The 21,618-nt window shown below is 34.8% G+C and overlaps 1 protein-coding gene across 2 annotated transcripts; it reads left to right on the forward strand.

Moving 5' to 3' along the window:
* Positions 1-396: 396 nt before the first annotated feature.
* Positions 397-20,977, forward strand: LOC144372590 (transport and Golgi organization protein 1 homolog). Of its 2 annotated transcripts, none has more exons than XM_078035935.1 (22): positions 397-732; positions 1,784-1,915; positions 4,161-4,182; positions 5,095-5,183; positions 5,420-5,497; positions 5,585-5,695; positions 6,916-6,987; positions 7,167-7,271; positions 7,915-8,037; positions 8,135-8,240; positions 9,268-9,323; positions 9,412-9,502; positions 9,674-9,812; positions 14,546-14,647; positions 15,498-15,558; positions 15,673-15,708; positions 15,785-15,852; positions 15,972-16,072; positions 16,254-16,391; positions 17,361-17,437; positions 19,018-19,168; positions 20,173-20,977. In XM_078035935.1, exons 1-22 carry the CDS (start codon positions 412-414, stop codon positions 20,448-20,450), a joined length of 2,457 nt encoding a protein of 818 aa, XP_077892061.1. In that variant the 5' UTR covers positions 397-411; the 3' UTR covers positions 20,451-20,977. The 2 variants fall into 2 exon arrangements, with proteins under 2 accessions (XP_077892061.1, XP_077892062.1); XM_078035936.1 differs by having other exon boundaries at positions 557-691.
* Positions 20,978-21,618: the final 641 nt, after the last annotated feature.

Raw genomic sequence — 21,618 nt, forward strand, 5'->3', positions numbered from 1 at the left:
GAAGGAAAGCCCAGTCCAAGCAGTAGTCCTTTATAAGGGAGCAGGAGAAGCTTCTCCTCTTCTGTCTGCACTTTTGGGGCAGGTAGGTACCTGGTGTCTCAACACGTTGACAAAAGGGTTTTGCTCTGGGAGGAGCTGGGAGGCCTGACTTTCTCCTTTTTCCTAGTCTCTGCCTATAATCCCCTTTTGCTAGTTCCCTGGCTTCCTCCAGGGCCTTCTAAATCGCTGGTCCTCTCCCAGTTCCGGGGACAGGTGAGCCTCTTTCCTTCTGGAGTCCTTTCATTTGGACTCTTCTGCTGGGCTCTCCATGCGCTGTCCCCCGCTGGGCTCCGCAGTTGGTTCTTTCCGCTCCCTGCCCGCCCCTCTGCATCCTCTGTCCTCTCACTGCTGTGGGCCCAGGGGCTTCCTCTGATGACGCGTTTTACTTGCCTTGGGCGGAAAGCGCCTGCGGTGGAGGAAGGCAAAGTTCACTCCCAGTACCCGCCCCCTGCGCTGGGTCCTACCGAAGTAGGAAACGGTGAAAGAGGGTCCTGTGCTGTTCTGCATGGAAGCGTTGCTTCCGCTCAGCTGTCCCTACACCATGGACTCAGTACCTGCCACTGTGCCTTCTGTCACTGCTTTCCCGGGGGACCCGGAGCTCCTGGGACCCCTGTCGGTGCTCTACGCAGCCCTCATTGCCAAGCTACTGGAGGTGACGGTCCCATTCCCAGGGAGGGACCCCAGCTCTGGCAGGTGGGTGGCTGAGTTCTGGCGGAGTGGGTGCACTGACTGTCGTGGCAACGGAGAAATGGAGTGTGTCGGGCCCAAGGCAGGCAGGACTTGAGTGTATTGTTAAGCGAGGCCGGTGAGAGTGTACTTGAGCTTTCCCCACTTGCACTTTTTTTTTTTTTTGACGGAATAGAGGTGACAACCTCATGGTATGTTCCGAAATGCAGCCAACAATCCAAACAGCTAAGGTTACTACAGGTGTTTTCCCTACGGAGACTGCTGGGGAATTGGGCCCAAATGACAGTTATCTCCTATTACGTGTAGAGGGCGGTGAAAACAGGGAAGAGTAGGCAGGTGTTTACTGCACTGCCTTTGAGCAACCATTTAAAATTAGGCTTTGAATTTTATAGAAGGATGTTAAATTCAGAGAAGTTTAAGCCAGTTTTCAAGAGTTGTCTGAAATTACATGTCACTTATCTGTTTATATAAGAGTGGAATGGAAGTAAGATTTAAAATCTTATATCATCATTGTTTTTATTTGTTGCCATAATATTAATTAGTTCTTTCATATATTTAAGTTTTTGTCTTAAATGAATTTTTTAAATTATAAAAACCAGGTTATCTAAGAGAAAAGAATGATCCAGAGGGATTCTAGCCAGGTGTTAGACAATGTGATGTTATAGGGCCTGTTACAAACTGGAAATGTATGCTCAATTTAAAGTATTTAGATTCGGGCTGGGGTTGTGGTTCAGTGGTAGAGCGCTTGCCTAGCATACATGAGGCACTGGGTTGGATCCTCTGCACCATATAAAAACAAAACAATGTGTCCACCCTAAAACTAAAGATACATAAATAAATATCTTTTAAAAAAGTATTTAGATTCATTATACTTGAAAACACTGCAAGCCAACAAAAAATGTGAGACTGCCAGTATCCTCTCTCTTGAAGAAGCTATTGGAAAATATTGAGGAGGTTGATTTCTGATGAGGAGGTTGGTTTAGAATTGCCATGATTCTTTGTGACTGTTTTGTTATAAATTTAAGGTTTCCCATTTCTTCTAATTTGTCTGTTTCAGCTGTTTACTACATTGCCTGATGATACTCAACCTGGGCCTGATTTTTATGGACTACCATGGAAGCCTGTAGTTTTCACTGTTTTCTTTGGGATTGTATCCTTTGTCATTTTCTTTTGGAGAACTGTTCTTGTTGTGAGTAAATTAACTTACTTATACCTCAGCACATAAGCACAAGGATTATTTTATATAGTCACTGCCCCCCCTTTTTTTTTTCTTTTTCAGTTGCTAAAACACAAATTAGTGGTTTAAGTCAAACTAACCTTATAAAATAATTTAGTGTGGGTGCAGTTGGTAGAACTGGTAATTCTTACAGCCATCCTGACCAGTAGTTTCATATGTATCAGAAGTCTTAAAAGTGGGATAAAAGATGGGATAGGTTAGATAAATATCCTTTTATATAGCATATATGTCTAGTAATCTAAAAGAAATAACTATGCTTTGAAGATTTTGGTAATGTTTTTCAATGGAACAGTGTATTAGATTGAAGACTTAGCACAACATAATTCATTTAGGGGTTATTGTATGTTCAATTAATGGAATAGTAGGCAGATGTATTTATTTCAAAGCTTTGAGGTACAGAAAATGCTCACAATTAAATGTGAAGTGGGGAAAAAAAGCAGAAACTAAGATTTAAATGTTGATGAACTGTATGTTAATATAAACACATATAAACAGGGGGAAATGCTGCAAAGAAATACAGTAAAATGAGAAAAAGGAGATGAGATAATTTTTCCAGTCTTTTATATAAATTTTTCCCAGATTTTATGATTTGATCATATGTTCAGAAAATACCTTTTTATTTGGAAGTATAGATTATGTGTTGTCCAAAAATCCATTAAATGTTTTGTTCATTAAGTCTTTTTTTTTTCCTGAGCAGAATTAGTCTATCTCTGTGTATATGTGTACATATATGTATAAGTGTGTGTGTGTGTGTGTGTATATATATATATGTGCTTATACATACTTATGTTTGTACTGTAGGTCATTCTGTTTCATAGTTATTTAACATAATTGGAAGAAAATTATTTTAGGTAAATGGACTTTGCATATGAAAAGCCTAACAGTTAAAGAGGTCAAAAGCATTGGATACAAATCTTTTCAAATCTGATTGTTCTTTTTCTGATTTCTTAATTATATCAGACATATCATTGTTAAGATAAGTTTCCTCTCCTTGTACAATTGAGTGTAAAATCTCCTAGAAAGTATTCCCTTCTTAAATAGAAGAATCGTTTGCCTGGATTCCTGTGAGGAATTTTCTAATCTCATTGAACTTTTTCTCAGCTAAAAGGAAAAAGGAAATAGAAGGATAAAGAGAAGGGAAAAACATGACAACATTTTATATTTCTCTCTCTTGTTTCTTTCATTTCAAAAACCCTGGTACCTGTTTCTCTTTTCACTAGGTTATGTGGGATCTGGTTCCTAGCTTGTTGCTCCTCAGTTTCAGCATTTGACTTTGGAACTTTAGTCCTTACCTTAGATGACTGCTTTTATGCTACTTCCCATTTTCCTCTGTTGTCATTTTGAGTAAAAGGTTAGCAAGGCTATGACATTAAAGAAATGTTCATTTCTTTCTGTGTTGGAGTTTTCTGAATGCAATTTCCTATTACGAAGATCCCATGGATGATCCATGGACACATCTGAGTATCCCATCACCATTTATAACATTTGAAAGGACAAGTAATATGTTAAGTTATAAAGAAATTTAGTGATGTTTTAAAAAAATTTCTGCTTACGTTTTATTATCAGGTAGTTTATTGCTGTCTTTTGGAAATGATTGTTTTTGTCCTTTCCAGAATATGTTAATTGTCATTTCTCTTGTTGCTTGTGCATTTTCTTCTAGCAGTCTTCCCTTTCAGAATTCTTGCTATACATTTAGTGGTTTGCAGAAATAAGATGATGTAGCCTCTTAGTTTCTAAATTCAGCCAATAGCCAAATTTAAATTGGAGTTCTAAGATGTTTTCTGGTGAGTGAAAGTGGCATATCTTAGTACAAAGATTATGCCTTTAATATTGTTTCCTCAGATTCCTTTTGAATAGTCATTGTTTCTAGACTTTATCCTGGTTATTTAGAATTGTCAAGTAAATGATTTTGAGTACACACACACACACACACACACACACACACACACACATATTTACTGTGAAATAAGGTGCATATCTTAGTGTTTTTATGTCAGAGGCTATTTATGAAATATCACTACCAATTAAATTTAAAAGGCTTGTTAACCTTTACTTATTTTTAATCCTATAAATTATTATTCTGAACCAGAATGTTATTAAATTCTCACTTGGTTATGATTCTGATTGTTGTTTTAGGAATGCTGTTTCTATTGAGCAGATGTTTGATATCAAATTTAATCTTTTTTCTCTCTTCTAGGTAAAAGATAGAGTATATCAAGGTAAATTTTTAGGTCTCTTAAACTTGTAATAACCCTTTGTATTGGTGTTTGATGTGTGTTTTATGTATGTTAGAAGTAGATACAGTGACTTTTAATGTCTATTATCTTTTTTACCTCCTGAAAATTTTACTGTTCCTAGGTTGCTAGCATGGATAATAGAGTAGATGATGATGGTTCCAACTCTGAGATAGGAGATAAAGAGGAGGAACAAATTGTGGATAGGGAGATGATAAGTTTTAATTTGGGGCAGATTAACTTTGAATATTGATATAATGCAGATGTATTACATTTGAAGAGTATTTCTATGCTAATGATTTAATCATGCATAAAGTAATTGAGTAGATAATTTAAAGAATGGTAATGTGAATCAGTATGTTTTCATTTCTGTTTTTCTTTGCAAAGAATTAAATGATTCCATTTTCTGAAAAGAAAGTGTTTTGAGAAGGGAGGAATATCAAGCTACAACACTTTACTGTATTTCCCATCTGTGAAATAAGCTTAAATTGAAATATCATTTTGGATGGGAGGGGTACCTGGGATTGAACTTTGGGGCACGCTACTGAGCCACATCCCCAACCTCCTATATTTAGAGACCAAGTCTCACTTAGTTGCTTAGTGTCTCGCTCTTGCTGAGGCTGGCTTTGAACTTGGGATCCTTCTAGCTCAGCCTCCTGAGCCACTGGGATTACAGGTGTGTACCATTGCGCCCAGCAAAATATCATTGTTCTTATATTTTTCTTAAATTTTAATAATTTTTATACTTAATAAGCATAGATTTCTTTTTAAAAGCATAATAGCTATGCTAAGAAGTATTTCCTCATAGTACCATATAACATGTCTTTGCTTTTAGTAGATTGAATAATTGAATTTCATTTAGTGATTGTAATAATCTTGTATATTTCCCCCTTTTAGTCAATGAACAGCAAATTTCCAAAAAGGTGAACAATTTCATAAAGGAAAATGAAGAACTAATGCAGAAATTGTCAAATTATGAACAGAAGGTATAATTATTTTTTTGTTTCTTTCTCCCTTGGTTCTAGCTTGAATCATTTCTACCTGTTTTAATTTAAAAATCGTATTTAAAAATTTTTTTCATTATTTCCTACAAATCATCCAAATTCTAAGCAGTCATGTATTAAGTACTGCTTTCTTCTGGAAAGGGTCACTTGTCTGGAAGTAACTTGTATAGTAGCACTATAATTTGTGTATCTTAATTCTGAATGCTTTATTTGCATAGGTGAAGGAATCAAAGAAACAGGTTCAAGAAACCATGAAACAAAAAATGATTCTTTCTGATGAAACAACTAATTACAAGGTAAAAATCCCTTTTTTGGGGGGAATTACATTCTAAACTCAAAAGTAAATGTAATGAGTGAGTAATCTTGACACCTATTTTTTCCAGGATAAAATGAAGCTTCTTGAAAAAGCTAATGAACTTCTGGATGAGAGAGCTAAAAGTCTTCATGTTATGTTAGAATCTGAGAAAGAACAGAAAGCTAAGAATCAGGACTTGGTAAGAGTTTTGCTGCTAAGTGTTACTGCAATTTGGCTTTTGGAATATTTTGTAAAATTGGTTAAGTTAAACTTAGTCTAGCTGTTAACTAAAGTAAGATTAGGAGCCAAGGAAGTTGAACCCACTTCTGCCCATTTTGTGGAACTTTTAAGTACTGATACAACAAATTATTTTTATGGGCCTAGGAAATATTTTTATTCTCAACCTTGGATAATTTTCATATTGCTTTGCTCTGCCCTTGGAAACATGCAGAACAACTAAAAAACTATTGTCCAGTTGAACAGTATTTGTTTACTTTTTACTTGAAAGAGTAATGAATTAATCAATTTTCTGTACTTAAAAAAATTTATTTCATTTTCAATTCATGTTTCATTTTCAATTTTTATAAGTTTCTATAATTACATAAAAGTTGCAAAAGATAGTAGAGAGTGTGTTCTAAAATATCCTACCCCCAAGTAAGCTTGATCACCTAGCTGAGGTAGTATTTATCAGATTTCTCCACTGTAAAAATTCTTTCCAATCCTTTTCATATTGTATTCTTTGGAAGTTACCATGCACAGCCCACAGTTAAAGTATGAAGAGTTACAAGCTCAGGATGCAGCTCATGGTAGAGCACTTGCCTAGCATACATGAGGCCCAGGATTCAATCCCAGGCATTGCAAACAAAGATTGCAGAGTTATATCCACTTCCTTAAGGAGCGGGTATATTTATAAATTTTTTGGATTTCTTCTGTATGTGAGATTAGTCTATTCTTCCTTAAATTTTATCATTTTTTACTTCAGATAAGAAAATTTTAAAAATGATCTTGGGAAATTTTTTTCTCTATCACTAGAAAAAAATTACTAATTTGAACTGGTTTACTTGAAACAGTAATTAATTAGTTAATTTTCTATGCTTTAAAACATTTTATTTACTTATTGCATTATGATTTTCTATACTTTGACCTTTTTTTCTCGTTATCTCATAAACAGTAAGGTTGTGGATGCCATGAAATATTTATGACTTCATTTTCCCTCATCTCTTTCAGTTCTTGATTTTTTGCTTAGTCCAAAGCTGGATCCCCTGCATTTACCTGAAATGTAATGGGATGGCTTGACAAAAATTTTGTTGTGTTTAACTTTTTAGTATATATATGTGTGTGTACACACACACACATATATATATCAGTATTTCTACTGAAATCCTAATGCATATTTTGTGTTCTGTTTTCACCTGGCAGATAATGGAAAATAAGAAAACTATAGAGAAGCTTAAAGATGTCATTTCAGTGAATACTTCTGAACTTTCAGAGGTAAAGCTGCCAACTCTTGCTAACGGATATTAATACTATATCTTAGTTTTGTTGCAGACCAAAAATTTGAGGTGTGCTAAAATGTGCAAAAAATGAGAACTGTATGATGTGTGGTTTGGGAAAGTATAACTTTGTTTTTTCTTTGGAATTAATTCACTAACTGTAGTGTTTTGCATTAGCTTCACATTGTCCTTAATGAAGCTAAGCTTCGTGAAGAGAAGGTGAAGTTGGAATGCTGTCAGCTTCAGAAAGAAAATACCATGCTTAAGAAGAAGAAAGAGCAGGTAAATAAAATTTGATGTCATACATAATGTAAACTAGAGAAGTGAATATCATTATCTTGTATCTTTTTTGGATCTGTTTCTGAGGTAAGGAATATTCATGTAGGACCTTTTCTAGATATGCAAAGTTTAAACAATGCTCCCCAAATTGAGTGCATATATATGGTCTCCATCTGTTTTGGATTTTTGGATTATTGCTTTTCTTATCAAATGTCAATCAGTTATTAACTTGCATAGCCTCAAAGAAACTTTTTAAACCAGAAAATTAAGTATTTTATGATCCTCTTTTGAGTAGTTACTGATTCACCGGCCAAGGGAAGATTACATGATAAGGAATCTAAATTTAGGAGACAGTCATATGTGCCCAGCCATTCCTGCTGGAGGTAAATTATTTGAATTGGCAGCAATTTTCTGGGGAATGCAATAAACAGGGTCAACTTCCTGATAGCTCTGATGTTCTTACTGCAGCTGTGAGAGTTGAGGCCACTCTGCCCTCTTCCTTAACCAAGGTCTCAACCTCCTCGATTGAGGGAGGCCACCGAGGAGTATGGCTCTGTATTTCTTTGTCTAAGTCTTGTAGTCCTGATGTATCCAGTGCAGAAACCCCTCCCTAACCCATAGGAATTCATTTGTTTTGACTTTTCAGTTGCAGCAGGAAGTGAAAGACTGGAGTACATCACACGCTGAGCTCAGTGAACAAATGAAATCATTTGAGAAGTCACAGAAAGATTTACAAGTAACGCTTAGTCTTAAAGATGATACTATTAATGTAAGTTTATACTCCAAATACATGTTTCATCTCATGAATTCTCCTGAAATCTTTGAATTAAAATTGAGAGTCTTCCAACCTTTTGCTTCTTTTCTAGGCTCTAACTAATTACATCACACAGTTGAATCGGTTACAATGTGAATCTGAATCTGAGGATCAAAGTCGAGATGAGTCAGATGAATTAACCAATGGAGAGTTAGCAGGTAAGATCAGTCTCAGGGAGGTTGAATCCTTTTTTGCTTTCCTGTCTTTAATTAAGTATACAGATGCCACTTTTCAGCTGGCTGAATTTCTTCTTAAGCTTCAGGGTTGTAGACACATATCACTGGATCTATAGATATGTCTGTTGCATTGGCAGAGGTGGGTTGCTGGGGTATAATGTAGCAATAGGCATGTGAAGAACACTTGACTTTTTCTATCCCATTGAAAACTAGTAAGTACACTGCAGCTACAATAGTCACATCCTATACCTCTAAGTATTGAACATTGTACAGTAAGAGAAATTTATTTCTTAACTTATGCAGATGATACTTGATTTTGATACTCATCATCTCTATGGCTCTGTGGTTTTAAGTCCACAGTCAGTCTTAAGAGTCCGGAGGTAGTTGGAACCATAAACTAAGGCTGTGAGAACAGAGGCTAGAGACTATCAGAAAGCTAGAGAGGGAGTGTAACAGTGTTTACTGATGAGGAAAATATTTCCAGATGTTTTCTCCCAAGTTGGATATTGCTTACATAGCAAGTATTTCAAACCACACCTGGTAGTAGATTCAGGGAGAAAATAGAGGATTGAATCTTTCTAAACAAGACACTTACTTGCCCAGGTGAAGATAGATCTGAGAGAGAAGAAAAGCTTTTATCTTACAAGAATAACATAGATAACATTTTAGTTGTGCAAACTAGAAATTCACCTTTTTTAAAAAAAAAAAAACAGACACAGTACTTTTATTTATTTTTATGCTGAGGATCAAACTCAGTGCCTCACACATGCTAGGTGAGCACTCTACCACTGAGCCACAACCCCAGTCTGAAATTCACCTCTTTCTTTTTTTTTTTTTTAAATCTAAGCTTGCAATTCTTTTAAAAGTCATTAGTCTAATCAGTTTAATTATTTAATTGATTTTTTTTTCTTCCAGTGTTTGAACACAATCATTCTTTAGTTTGGGGAAGTTAGGAGAATATAGAGTTAAAAGTAAGGAAAGGAAAAGCTAAAAGTCTTTTGTTTTTTAGGTGATCGGAACAAGAAGATCAAAGATCAAATTAAGCAGATGATGGATGTCTCTCGGGTATAGTTCTTTGTAAGAGTCCCATAGTGCCTGTGAATTCTTCCTGTGCCTCACTTTTAAGAATACCTCTCTTTTCTGCAATTTTTAGACACAAACTACAATATCAGTAGTTGAAGAGGATCTAAAACTTTTACAACTTAAGCAAAGCGCCTTGATGTCCACAATATGTAATCTAGAAGGTGGGTTCTTCTTGAGAAGAAATTGCCATGTTGAAAAGACTTAAAATTTTATTGGAAAGATAAAGAATGGCTTCTTGCTTTCATGCTTCTTACTTTTCTTGGCACTACTCCCTCAAACAAGTTCTTAAGTCCTTGTACACATATAGAGATAAGCTGTTTTATCCTTTACAGACCAAATAAAGAAATTAGAAAGTGACTGCAATTCACTACGGTCTTCTAAAGCTGAACTGGAAGAGGAATGCAAAACTCTTAGGCAGAAAGTGGAGATTTTAAATGAACTCTACCAGCAAAATGAGATGGCACTACAAAAGTAAGATTTTCATTGTTTGTTATTGTTATCACTGTGTGAACTAACAGATAATTTTATCTTTTCTTAAGATTATTTACATTTTTTTCTAGTTGTAATAAGTAGAGATTTGTCTTTTTTCCTTTGTGTTTTGTTTCCTATAAGTTGCATTTTTCTTTCCATCGTCAGTCTTAAGAGTCCTGAGGTAGTTGGAACCATAAACTAAGGCTGTGAGGACATCGTAATCAATTGTCAAATTCATATGAAGGCAGGAAGTGGTAAACTGGTATTAACAGTCACTGATGTGGAAATACCTCTCAAAAGATCTAGGCCCTTTCTATGATCCCACTATTTATTTTAATTACCTTTCATTGTGATCAGTTATGTAATTCCAATGTTTTGAACTTTTATCTCTAACTCTGGACCTTTAAAAATACTGAGTGATTTGGAATGACATGTTTTAGTAGAATAAAAACTTCAAAAAGGAATAATATTTACTTATTGATGGTACAAGTTTTGGACTTGAATATCTCAGATGTTCACACTAAAAATTGAACTGTGGCAAGGACCTTAGGAGTTATGATTACAGAAGTACTTGTTTGTAGTATATATTTATATATTAATCTTCTCAGTGTGGAGCTATTTATTTTTTGAAAGTTCATTTGAAGTTTTTAATCCACAAAAATACTTGAATTCTCTAAAAATAGGTTTTTTGTGTCAAATTTTGTTTGTTTGCACCTGATTTTACTCTTCGGCATATATATATATATATCTTGTTAAAGCAAAGACAGACCTTCTTATAGACCTAACTATTTTTAGGTATTTTGACTTCTGTTGCCTAATTAATGCATTAAATATTGAAACCTTTCCATTAACTTTTCTAAAATTCTGTGATCTCCAAGCGACCTTTTTAGAATCTCAAATTTTTGTTCAGGCCAATTCTAAATGCCTGGCCTGTTTCAAAGAAACATTTCTCATTTTATCACTTTTTATTTAAGAGAACACTTGTTTTCTCTGTCCCTACTAGTAATATGAATGACCTAAATGGCAATTAATTTTCTTTGTAATGCAGTTAAGTTATAGCACTATTTTCCTCAACTCCTCCAAAATTCATTCAGTTATCATCTGTGGTTTGTACTCTTTTTACTCATCCCCAGGTACTATGTTAGTTCATGCCTGTGTCATCTTTTCTGTTTCTAACCTAGGTCATCTGTCTTTATTCTCCATTTATATTTTTATATAATTTATTTCAAATTCTTAGTAATTTTCTCTATAGCTGCTTGAGTGGACTTTCTAAAATATGTCTGTCCATGTCAATATGTGCCTGTGGTTTATGAAGAATTTGCTTTCTATTTGATGACCTGTTCTTTTTTTCTTCCTTGTATCTTTTTAATAGTTTAAATATTTTTAATTATTTTCCTCATCCCCTGTATAAGCTTGATGTAATCATAAATTATAATGGAATTATAATTATATAATTGTAATTATATAATTATAATTTTATTCATCTTCTCATAATTTAAAGGCCATGGTATATATTCTGGATTTAATAAAAACCTGACATAGATTAATAGGTTTATTATTTTTTTTATGGGCTTTAAGTAGCTCCCGAATCAGATAACTGTTGTGGCATTGTATGTTAGTACTTCATATACTGTGAACTCCATAAGACATTCATTCAATTTATACACATATTTAAAGTTTCTGTAGTTCTGCATTCTACACTGTTGGTTTCATATTTGAAATTATTTTCATTCTATTTGAACATTGTCCTTTAATGATAGATTTGATTAGTGTATCAAAGTAGTACAAGGATAAACAGAATAGTATTTTATCCACTAAATATTGCTACCTTTATAATCTGTATTAGGTTGACATGAACTTCATGATTAGAGTTAAAACCAGTTTCCATTTTTAAAGGATCTCTCTTTTGGCTACTGAATTTTGACTGTTACTTAGTTTTAGCAATTTAAAAATATCCAATTAATTACCATCTGTTTTAAATTTTTTCTTTAAGGAGTCCATTATCATTGTTGTTTGGTCTTATCCCTCCCCTAGTTCCTGTAGTCATTTCTCTGTTTTTTTAACAGTTTTATTGGGAAGTGCCTAGGTGTAGTTTTCCCCACCCCACCCACTTTTTCCTCTTGCAGTTATGTTGTTTGGGACCATTAAATATTTCTTGAGTCTTTTTTTAAATGTTGATTTTACCTCATTCTCTCTTCTGATTATAATAATGCATATTAGAATTTGATTTCCCCTGCCTCCTACATTCTGGATTTACTTCTTCTGGATATTTTCTTCTGACCTGTCTTAAAAGCGCTAGGATTTATTTTACTTCCCAAATCTGCTGCTAAAATCATTCATTGAGTTTAGGATTTTAAAAAGTTCAGGGTTTAAAATATTATTTTAGTTGTAGATGGACATAATATTTTATTTTATTTTTTATAGAATTTTTTTAAGAGAGAGAGAAAGAGAGAATTTTAATATTTATTTTTTAGTTTTTAGCGGACACAACATCTTTGTTTGTATGTGGTCCTGAGGATTGAACCCGGGCTGCACACATGCCAGGCGAGCGCACTACCGCTTGAGCCACATCCCCAGCCCGACACAATATTTTATTTATTTTATGTGGTGTTGAGGACTGATCCCAGTGCCCCACACATGTGGGGCACGTGCTTCACCACTGAGCCACAATCCCAGTCCTATTTCAGTACTACAGCTCAAACCCAGGACCTTGAGCCATGTGCTCTACTATTGAGCTACTTCCCCAGACTCCTTGCTCTTTCTCATAAGGGACTAGTGTCTTACTGCTTTCCAAGCTATCTTTAATCTCATCATTCTGCCTCTGCCTCCTGAGTATCTTCGATTGTAGGTAGGTCACCACACTCAACTATTTCTTGGTTTTATAGTTTCTAATCCTTTGACAAAATTCATAATCTTTTTTTTTTCCTCTTTTGTGGTGCTAGGGTTTGAACTCAGAGCCTTGTGCATGCAAGGCAGCACTCTAACAACTAAACTATATTCCCAAACCTGAAATTCATAATCTTGACTTTACTTTTTTGAGTATATAAAGCACAGTGATTTTAAAACATGTGCGGATAACCCCATTAGGTGGTTTCCTTTTCTGTGGGATTTTTTTCTCACAGAATTTTGTCTTATGGAGTGCCTGATCAGTTTTGATTGGCTAATATTGTTGTGATAATTATAGATGAAATTTGAGGACTAAGATGAAGTTATCTTTTTATAGAAAAGTGTTGAGGTTACTTGAATAAGATTGTCTGTCACTTTAAACTTAGTCAGCAATTAAGATAATTCAAAAATGACTTGTCTTTTCAATGTTTCAGTATTATTCCTTTTGGATTTTTTGCCTGTCCATCACTTAAGTGTGCAGTACTTTCTAATCTAAACTCAAAGGCTAGGGCTTTTATTAAGGGTCCCTTTATTTGTAGCCCCAAACACTTGTTTTTTCCTCTAAGCCCAGGAATTTGATGAAGGCTTAGTTCAGACTCATTATATCTTTGTGTTATCTTCAATATGTGGGTAAACCTAGGAGAAAAGTACCTTAAAGTGCCAGCCTTACTTGTAATTCTGAGATTCCTTTTTCTAATGGATCTTGGCCACATACATATATCTTCACTGCCTTTTTAGCTTGGATCCTTTCAAACACAATTTTATATTCTTATAAAGATGTTTTGATTGTTCTTAGTGCTCTCAGACTAACTCTTTGATAATTGGAAACAAAATTCTCTCTGTCCTTCAAGATTCAGTTTTCTCCATATTCCTTCTTAAGCCAGTGGGGAAAATTATTATATTCCTTTAGGTGTCATTTATACCTGAAACAGTGAGCTCTTTTATTCTTTAGCATCTTACAAGGTAACTAGTATATTATAGCCACTCATAAAATACTTGCTGAAGAGTTAAATGAGAAGCTATATAAGAATATATAATCCCCTTTTTCTATTTGGTATCAATAATCCTTTTTTACTATAGTTCTTCTGATTTATGGAAAATTAAGTTTCAATTTAATTATCTTTTGAATTGGAACTATGGCTAAAGTAATACAAGGATAGCAGAAAATAGTATTTTTTAAATCATTAAATGTGGCTACCTTTGTCTCAGTAGATGAACATCTTGAGTTTCATGATCAGAGTTAAAACTTGTCAGTAGATAATACTCTGATTGTGGGTCAGTTTGGCTTCTTTTCAGACATTATCAAAACTCAGATTTGTCTTTTTGCTTAATTGCAATTCTTTTGAAATAGATATCTAAAGTGTGAAAAATGTTCTGTCGTTAATTGCATAGCTAAAAAGACATATTCTAGAAGATTTTTTCTTTGACTGACTATATCTTTATTATGGTACCAGTCTTGGATTGAGAAAAGAGTTCCTCCATGACAAAGATATACTTAGTGTCCTACCCATGGCAGAAACGAGAAAAGAATTATCCCCTGCTTTATCCTAATATGTTTAATTATGTTAGGTTGATCAGTCCTGATCTTCCACATTGAAGTAAAGTGAGTTTTTATTATCTTACACACAGGAGACTTGCCCTTGGGGCACATGTTGTTTTCACATTTATTTTATTTACTGGTAAGTAGAGAATTAAGAGAAGTTAGAAAATGTAAGTGATTTGCCAGAGTTTGATTTACGAAATTGCAGGTTTGAATTTCTATTTTATGTGCCTAAGCATTTTATAGAATTGTGGGAAGTGATATTTACAAAGAGAAACTTTTGATTTGATAACTGGCTTTATTTTAGGAAACTAAGCCACGAAGAATATGAGAGACTAGAAAAAGAGCAGCGGCTGTCAGCTGCAGATGAAACGGTGGTTTCCACTGTACAGGAAGTTAAAAATTACAAGTGAGTTCAGTTTCTAAAGGAGGGTGTCAATGTCTAATGATCTAGTGTTAGCTTTCTTTTTTAATCTTTTTTTACATTATGTAGATAGAAGAAAATAGCATGGAAGTATAAATAACGAGAGGATATGAATACATTCAATTCACACAGGAGAAAAAATAAATTTCAACTTTACAAATGAAAAATGTTAACAAAAAATTTACTTACACCCAATGGGAAAGACCATAGGGAACTTGGTCAATGCAAACAGTTCTGGGGGTTTTGATTGTTGTAGTAATTCTTTAAGAAATCAGTTTGCTGTGTGATGTATCAAGACCCACAAAAGTGTGGCATTTGATAGACCTTGGAAATCTTCTATGGATATAATTTGAAAAAAATAAAAAAATGTTTTAAGGAGGAAGATATTTCTAGCAGAATTACTTGAGAACACACTGATGAACAGTTACAGAAATTATAATTTATCATTCAGAATCTTTAGCAATTAAATGATAAAGAAGTTATTAGTATTAGGTTTTTATTTTATTTATTTATTTATTTTTGGTGCTTTACTACTAAGCTACATCCTTAGACCTTTTTTTTTCCCTTGAGACAGGGTCTCAGTTGCATAGGTTCCCACTTAATTGCTGAGACTGACCTCGAACTTGTGATCCTCCTGCCTCAGCTTCCCAATCATTGGGATTACTGGCATGTGGCATTGCACCTGGTCTGTAGTATTAGTTTTGATCACACTGGATTCATATAACTATAGAAATGTTTTTCTTATGTATGATAAAGTCTTTAAAAGTATAGCTGATGGAATAAAGGGAAAATGGTCAGAATGTTTCAAATGTTATTCAATTGTTGTAATTCTTAGGCGGAGAATTGAAGAACTGGAAGAAGAACTACAGAAAACCGAGCATTCATTTAAAAACCAGGTAGTAATTAATACTGTCCTGTAGTTGCAGAATTCTTTGTATCTAATACAGACAATTATAGGCTATTATAATGAGTCCCTAAAAACATATTTTTTAATGTGTTGTCTTTTTCAGATTGCTGTGCAGGAGAAGAAAGCTCATGATAATTGGGTAAGATTTTTTCCCCCTTTTCTTTATTTTGTGCATAGCCTACCACAACTGAATTTGAATATTTTCTCTTTAATAGCTCAAAGCTCGTTCTGCAGAAAGAGCTATAGCTGAAGAGAAAAGGGAAGCTGCTAATTTGAGACAGAAGTATGTGATTTTTGTATCTTACTATATGTTTTATAGTGTTTTAAGGTTATGCTAGATATTATCTATGAAGGAATAGATTGCTGTTTCATAATTCAGCCCATTCTTTCTCAATATTCAAGACTATTGGAAATGACCCAAAAGATGGCAATGCAGCAAGATGAACCCATGATTATAAAACCTATGCCGGGAAGACCAAATTTACAAAATCCTCCTCTGAGAGGTAGGGGACACTTTGTAAAAGGAGCTATTTTATTTCTTGGTGCAGAATGTATGTAAATTACTTTTTATTTCTGTGTGTAATGGTTATGAAATAATCTGAATGATTTGCTAAAGCAGGAGGTGAGGGTTGGTGTCAGGGAGAAGGCTACCTTAAAGTAGTAACACGGCATTGTTGTCTTTAGGTCCACTGAGCCATAATGGCTCTTTTGGTCCATCCCCCGTGAGTGGTGGAGAATGTTCCCTTCCACTGACAGCAGAGCCAGCTGGAAGACCTCCTTCTGCTACTCTTAATCGAAAAGATATGCCCAGAAACGGATTTGGTGAGCATTCACATGTTGCTTTATAGTAAACTGCTTCAAGGTTTTGTTTATTTTTCCCTTTTGAATATTCTAATAAAAACATAGAATTTGGGCCTGTACAATACATAGAAGATAATTTCTTACTTTATCTTAGTGAATGTTTTCTGTAAAATCTGTTCTAGAATAGAAAACATTTTTTTTTTCCTGGAGGTCCCTGTATTGTTTTTTTCTTTTAAATTTTACACTGTGAAGTGTAAACCTTTATCTTTAAATTAAATCTCTATGGTGTTACTTTCCAAAATATTATAAAAGTAGCCTTAAACTTTATGTAGCATACATATTTCCAACATGAAATACTGAGTCTTATTTCCAATTCTAAATAGGACTGTAGTCTTGGTAAGATTGGAAGTCAGGTTATACAGACTAAAGAAAAAACAGCCTACACATACTTCAAGTCTATAGCTTAAAGTTTAGGACCACTACTTATTAATCTGCTGTTCTATCAACCCAAGGCAGTTCTTTATTTTACTTAAGTCTCTTCATAAATTGTGATTTACGTATTGGGCAACCCATTTTTTTAAAAAAAATATTTTTAATTGTAGATGGACATGATATCTTTATTTATTTTTTAAATGTGTGCTGAGAATCAAACCCAGTGCCTCACACATGCTAGGCAAACACTCTACAACTGAGCTATGACCCCAACCCCTGGGCAACCCATTTTTAATGTTGCTTTCCAGTTATTGTTGAACCCTGACCTGTCCACCAGTGGTTTATTTCTTCTGAAAAATACATACAAGGGCTCTGATCTTTCTTTCCCAAGGGTCAATGGATGGACCTTTACCTCGTACTGGTCTTCTGAGGCATCTGGGAAACCCGTTGCCTCTGGTAAAGGACCAAGTAATTTCAAAGAATCTGTAATTGTGGATGGAGGATTTTTATTCTTTTCATGTTAGAATAAGTCTGAATCCATTCTTTGATCTCTAACAGACCAAGGATGTGGTCCAGCTCACATGAACAGCAGCTCCAGAAGTTCTTCTCCAGCTAAGGTGACGAATGAGGGCAAGGTAAGTTCTGCAGTTACTGTGAATCATGTGGTCATGCAGGAACATGTAGCTTTCTACAGTACTTTCTCTTTGCTTTATCCTTCTTTGTGTTCTATTTGTACTATCCCATTTGTTTTTTAAAAAGCAAACTGTTCCCCAAGAACCTGAGACCCCCTCAGTCTCCACCATTACTTCTTTGACTGAGCATCCAGTTGGAGTAAGTACTTAGAGGTTGAGAACTGAATTGGGTTTTATTCTGTGCATTTCTGGGAAGGATATTCAGAGCATGACACTGATCTTGTTTGCTTTAAACTGCATGCAATATTGAGCTTACTTTTCTCCTTAACTTGGGAATGTTGCTTAAGTGTGTACAACTATAATGAACTACAGAATGTAAAAAGTTATCACTCTAACTTTATATGGTGTTTTCTGTTGAATGTTCTAAGGCAAAGTAAATTCATTATAAATTATATAATTCATCATTTTTATTTTTGTTTGGAAGAATGTTATTTAAGAATTCCTCCATTTGTGCAAACCCTATTTTGAGCGATTTGAATTAGATTGGTATCAGATTTTCTGTGAAACAATGATCATCTGAAATGACCTCTTGAGCCAGTCCCAAGAAATGGTCTCATTTGTTCACATAAGTGTATTCTCTTGTAACTGTGTTGCTATTATATCTGGTAGGTCTTCTGCAGCTCTATAATAAAATAAATTTTTAATTGTTTAGTTTCAAACCCACTACTCATAGGAAATGATAAATCAATATCTCAAATGGTGTACAGTAAATGAAAGTAAATATTAAAGGCTTGTCTTCCTAATTTGTGTATATAGCACTGTGATGGAAAATACTTCTCAAGTTCCAGTGTATATATATATTCCAGGAATATATATTTCTGGAGAAATCTAAGGGCAGCTTAGATAAGACCCCAAACCCCTTTGTAGTAGAAGATTTAAAAGAGAGCAAAGACCCATTGTTAGAGAGGAATAGAGGTGGGAAAAGCATGGCTTGGAGGCAAACCTGGGATTGAGTTCTTTAATATGCAGTGTGGCCTTCAACAAATTATGATATCCCATTTGCTTTTGTTCCCTCTTATTTAAAACAAGACAGTCTACTTAAAGATCTCAGAGGTTGAATAATATATGAAAGACTTACTGAAGATATAGTAGAATAGTAGCTATTATTACATGAGTAGAGAATGGATTTTTCATTTTATTCTGTTTATTCTTAATATGGAAGTAATGAGCTATTGTGATGAAAGGGAAGTGATGGGGATGGGGGGACTCCCTTTGAAATAGATTGTAGTGAATACAGCATGACATACTGGTCAGAAATCACCTCTGTTAATAACCCCTGCCAGTCCTCTTGCCTTTCCCTTTCCTGTGCAGATATAATCAGTAACAAACTGCTCCCTCTTGTGGCATCCTTCCAACTTCTATAAGCTGTCAGTGGGAATACACAGGAGGGGTGGGTAGAGTTTTGTTGCACTGATGGTGTTCTCTGGACAGGTTTTGGGTTTTAGCTTTTATAGGTATTGGTACTTTGTCTTAATACATAGGAATTTTAAAACTTTTAACTGCTTTCAAATCTTAAATTGCAGGTTCATATGGCTATGAAAGGGCCCCCTCCTTTCTCAGGGGTACCCTTCATGGGACCCCCGATGGGACGGCCTCCACCACCTCCCATTTGGTATGGACCGCCACTTCAGCTCGGTGGGCCTTTTGGGCCTCGGCCAATTCCTCCACCATTTGGTATGATGATCTGAACAGTAGTGATTGACTTATAAATCACATTCATCTTCCACTTCTATTGCTTGCTAAAACAGTTGGTTGCTATCTCAGGTCTTAACAATGAAAGGATAAAGCTGAGTACATTTTAACTTTTCCTCCAGTTTTCTGGGACATATGGGATACTACATAATCTTATACTGAGATAGGCAATAGCTATCTCTCATAGACAAGGATAAGGGGCTATATACAGAAAAGCCAGAAATATTACTTCTGCAGATGTTTGTTGAAAATCTGTTGATATGCACTGCAATAGATGGAAAGGTGGATGAGACGCATGCCATAACTTAAAATTTTGTCACAGATATGAAAATCCTATAACATAAAGTTTGTAATCACCCATAATGGAAGCATAAGCAGTAGGTTATAGAATATAGAAAAGGAAAAGTCAAACCCTCCTTACCTTGAAAAAAGTCAGAGGGAAGTGTTAAAGAGGATTTAACAGTGACCTAATAAATGTTCCTGGTTTAATTAGGTGGCTGTGGAAGGCCTTTTCCAGGAGGGCATGCGTGCACCTTGATTCTGATGGCATGTGTAAAGTCCATGCTGAAATACTTCATGAATTTTTAATGGATACAGTAATAGTGAGATTTCCTTTTATCAAAATTTCTTTGATGTAGTAAAGTTCTTATTTCATAATCTATCATCTTGTCATGGTAATACTTCCAAATATAAATGGAGCTCTTGTGAGATAGAAATAATTCTGCAATTATATAGTAGGGAAAGAAAAAAGACAAGCCTGGAGCTAGGTAGAGCCATGTTAAATCCTTAATATGTTGCTTCATGGCTGGTTGGTCAAAGGCTATAACCTAAACTTGTTCCATCTCAGTTTGCCTCATCTGGCAAGTCAGGATGTTCACCAGCTGATGTTATAGGCTTGGGAGAAATTAAAGACTATATTAACATACTTGAAATCACCCTAGTTCAGAAATTTCTGGTATTTACATAACTTCCTTTTTATTTTCCAGGTCCTGGTATGCGTCCACCAATAGGCTTCAGAGAATATGCACCAGGTGTTACACCTGAAAAATGGGATTTGCCTTTTGACCCTCGTGATTTTTTTCCAGGACCTGCACCAGCACCATTTAGACCTTTAGGCTCATTTGGCCCAAGAGAGTACTTCATTCCTGGTGCCCCATTACCACCTCCAACTCATGGTCCCCAAGACTATGGGCCACAACCTGCTGCAAAAGACTTAATGCCTTCAGGCTTTAAAGATGAAACTCCACCTAATTCTCAAGAGTAGTGAGGGCTGTTCACAGGCCTTAAAAACACGGCCCATAAAATTAACCTCTGACACTTAGTCAGAGATAAAGGATTATTGGCTTCAAAATATAAAAGTTTATTTTAAATGGTTTATGTTTTCAGAATGAAGCTGCCTTGGCGCAGTATACATTTTGAGCCAAAATATTTTCCCCCTAAATATCCCCCACTTAAGCTAGAGTATCCTTCCAATTTAAAAATGTGCAATAAGGAATACCTTTGTTTTAGTTAATGTAGCATATACAATTGCTAAATGATTTAGAATGTCATAATTATGGACATTTCCTGTGGAAATGCTTTAAGAACATGTATTTCCATTATCCTATTATTAGTGTATTCCAGTTGACAACAGAGAAATGGTGTTTTATAAGCTTGATTTTTTTTCTCTTTCAATATCTGGTCGCAGAGACTGTTGGGCTAAAAATGTTTACTCAAAGATCATAAACATCATTTTCCTTCTTGCTGAAGTTCTTTGTTGTAATAGTTCATAAAAATTGTTTATTAATATTTCCCAAGTGTCTGTTGATTCATTGGATCGTCATGAGATTTTGTGCCATTGGGGAAGCATGTAAACGCACTCTCAGAACTGAAGATAGTGACTTGGCAGCATATTCCCTGTTGCTCACTGTTAAGGAGGCTGGACCTTGGTCAACTGTGGACTTCTACAGAGGATTTCTTTTACTTGTGAGAAGTCTTGTGGCTCTATTTTTGTAGCACATTCATGTACTTTTTTCTAACCACTGTCCATGTGAGAATGCTTTTCTGAGAATGAGTTTACATTAGTAGCAAGAGCTACTGCTTTTGCCATTATTGCATTGTAACAGTAAAATATAAGGTGGTATGTTGTGTCTATAAAAAATAAGGAAATTTCTTTTTAAAAATGTACACAACACACTCTTCTCTTTCCCATACCTTCCCACTGATTTTCAAGGAATATGATAAAAAAATTAGAAAAGTATAATCCTCTAAGAATGAATGAAACTCTAAGGCTTATAATGTCTTTACTCAGCAACTACGGGCTGAATTAAATTCTTTTTTTTTGATAAATACTCAAACATATTTTATTTAAAAAACAATTAAAGCAAGTCCTGGATCTGTAACTACTGTCTTTAAAACAATGTTTCTAAGAACTAGCTCTCCAGAACTGTAAT

The sequence above is a fragment of the Ictidomys tridecemlineatus genome, unplaced genomic scaffold (genome assembly GCF_052094955.1).
Source record: "Ictidomys tridecemlineatus isolate mIctTri1 unplaced genomic scaffold, mIctTri1.hap1 Scaffold_135, whole genome shotgun sequence".
NCBI classification, from domain to species: domain Eukaryota; kingdom Metazoa; phylum Chordata; class Mammalia; order Rodentia; family Sciuridae; genus Ictidomys; species Ictidomys tridecemlineatus.

Coding starts and splice junctions, on each gene's coding strand:
- LOC144372590 (XM_078035935.1), top strand. CDS start 412: ATGACGCGTTTTACTTGCCTTGGGCGGAAAGCGCCTGCGGTGGAGGAA. Junction 9,503..9,673: donor CACAATATGTAATCTAGAAG/GTGGGTTCTTCT, acceptor TATCCTTTACAG/ACCAAATAAAGAAATTAGAA. Junction 16,073..16,253: donor ACAAAATCCTCCTCTGAGAG/GTAGGGGACACT, acceptor TGTTGTCTTTAG/GTCCACTGAGCCATAATGGC.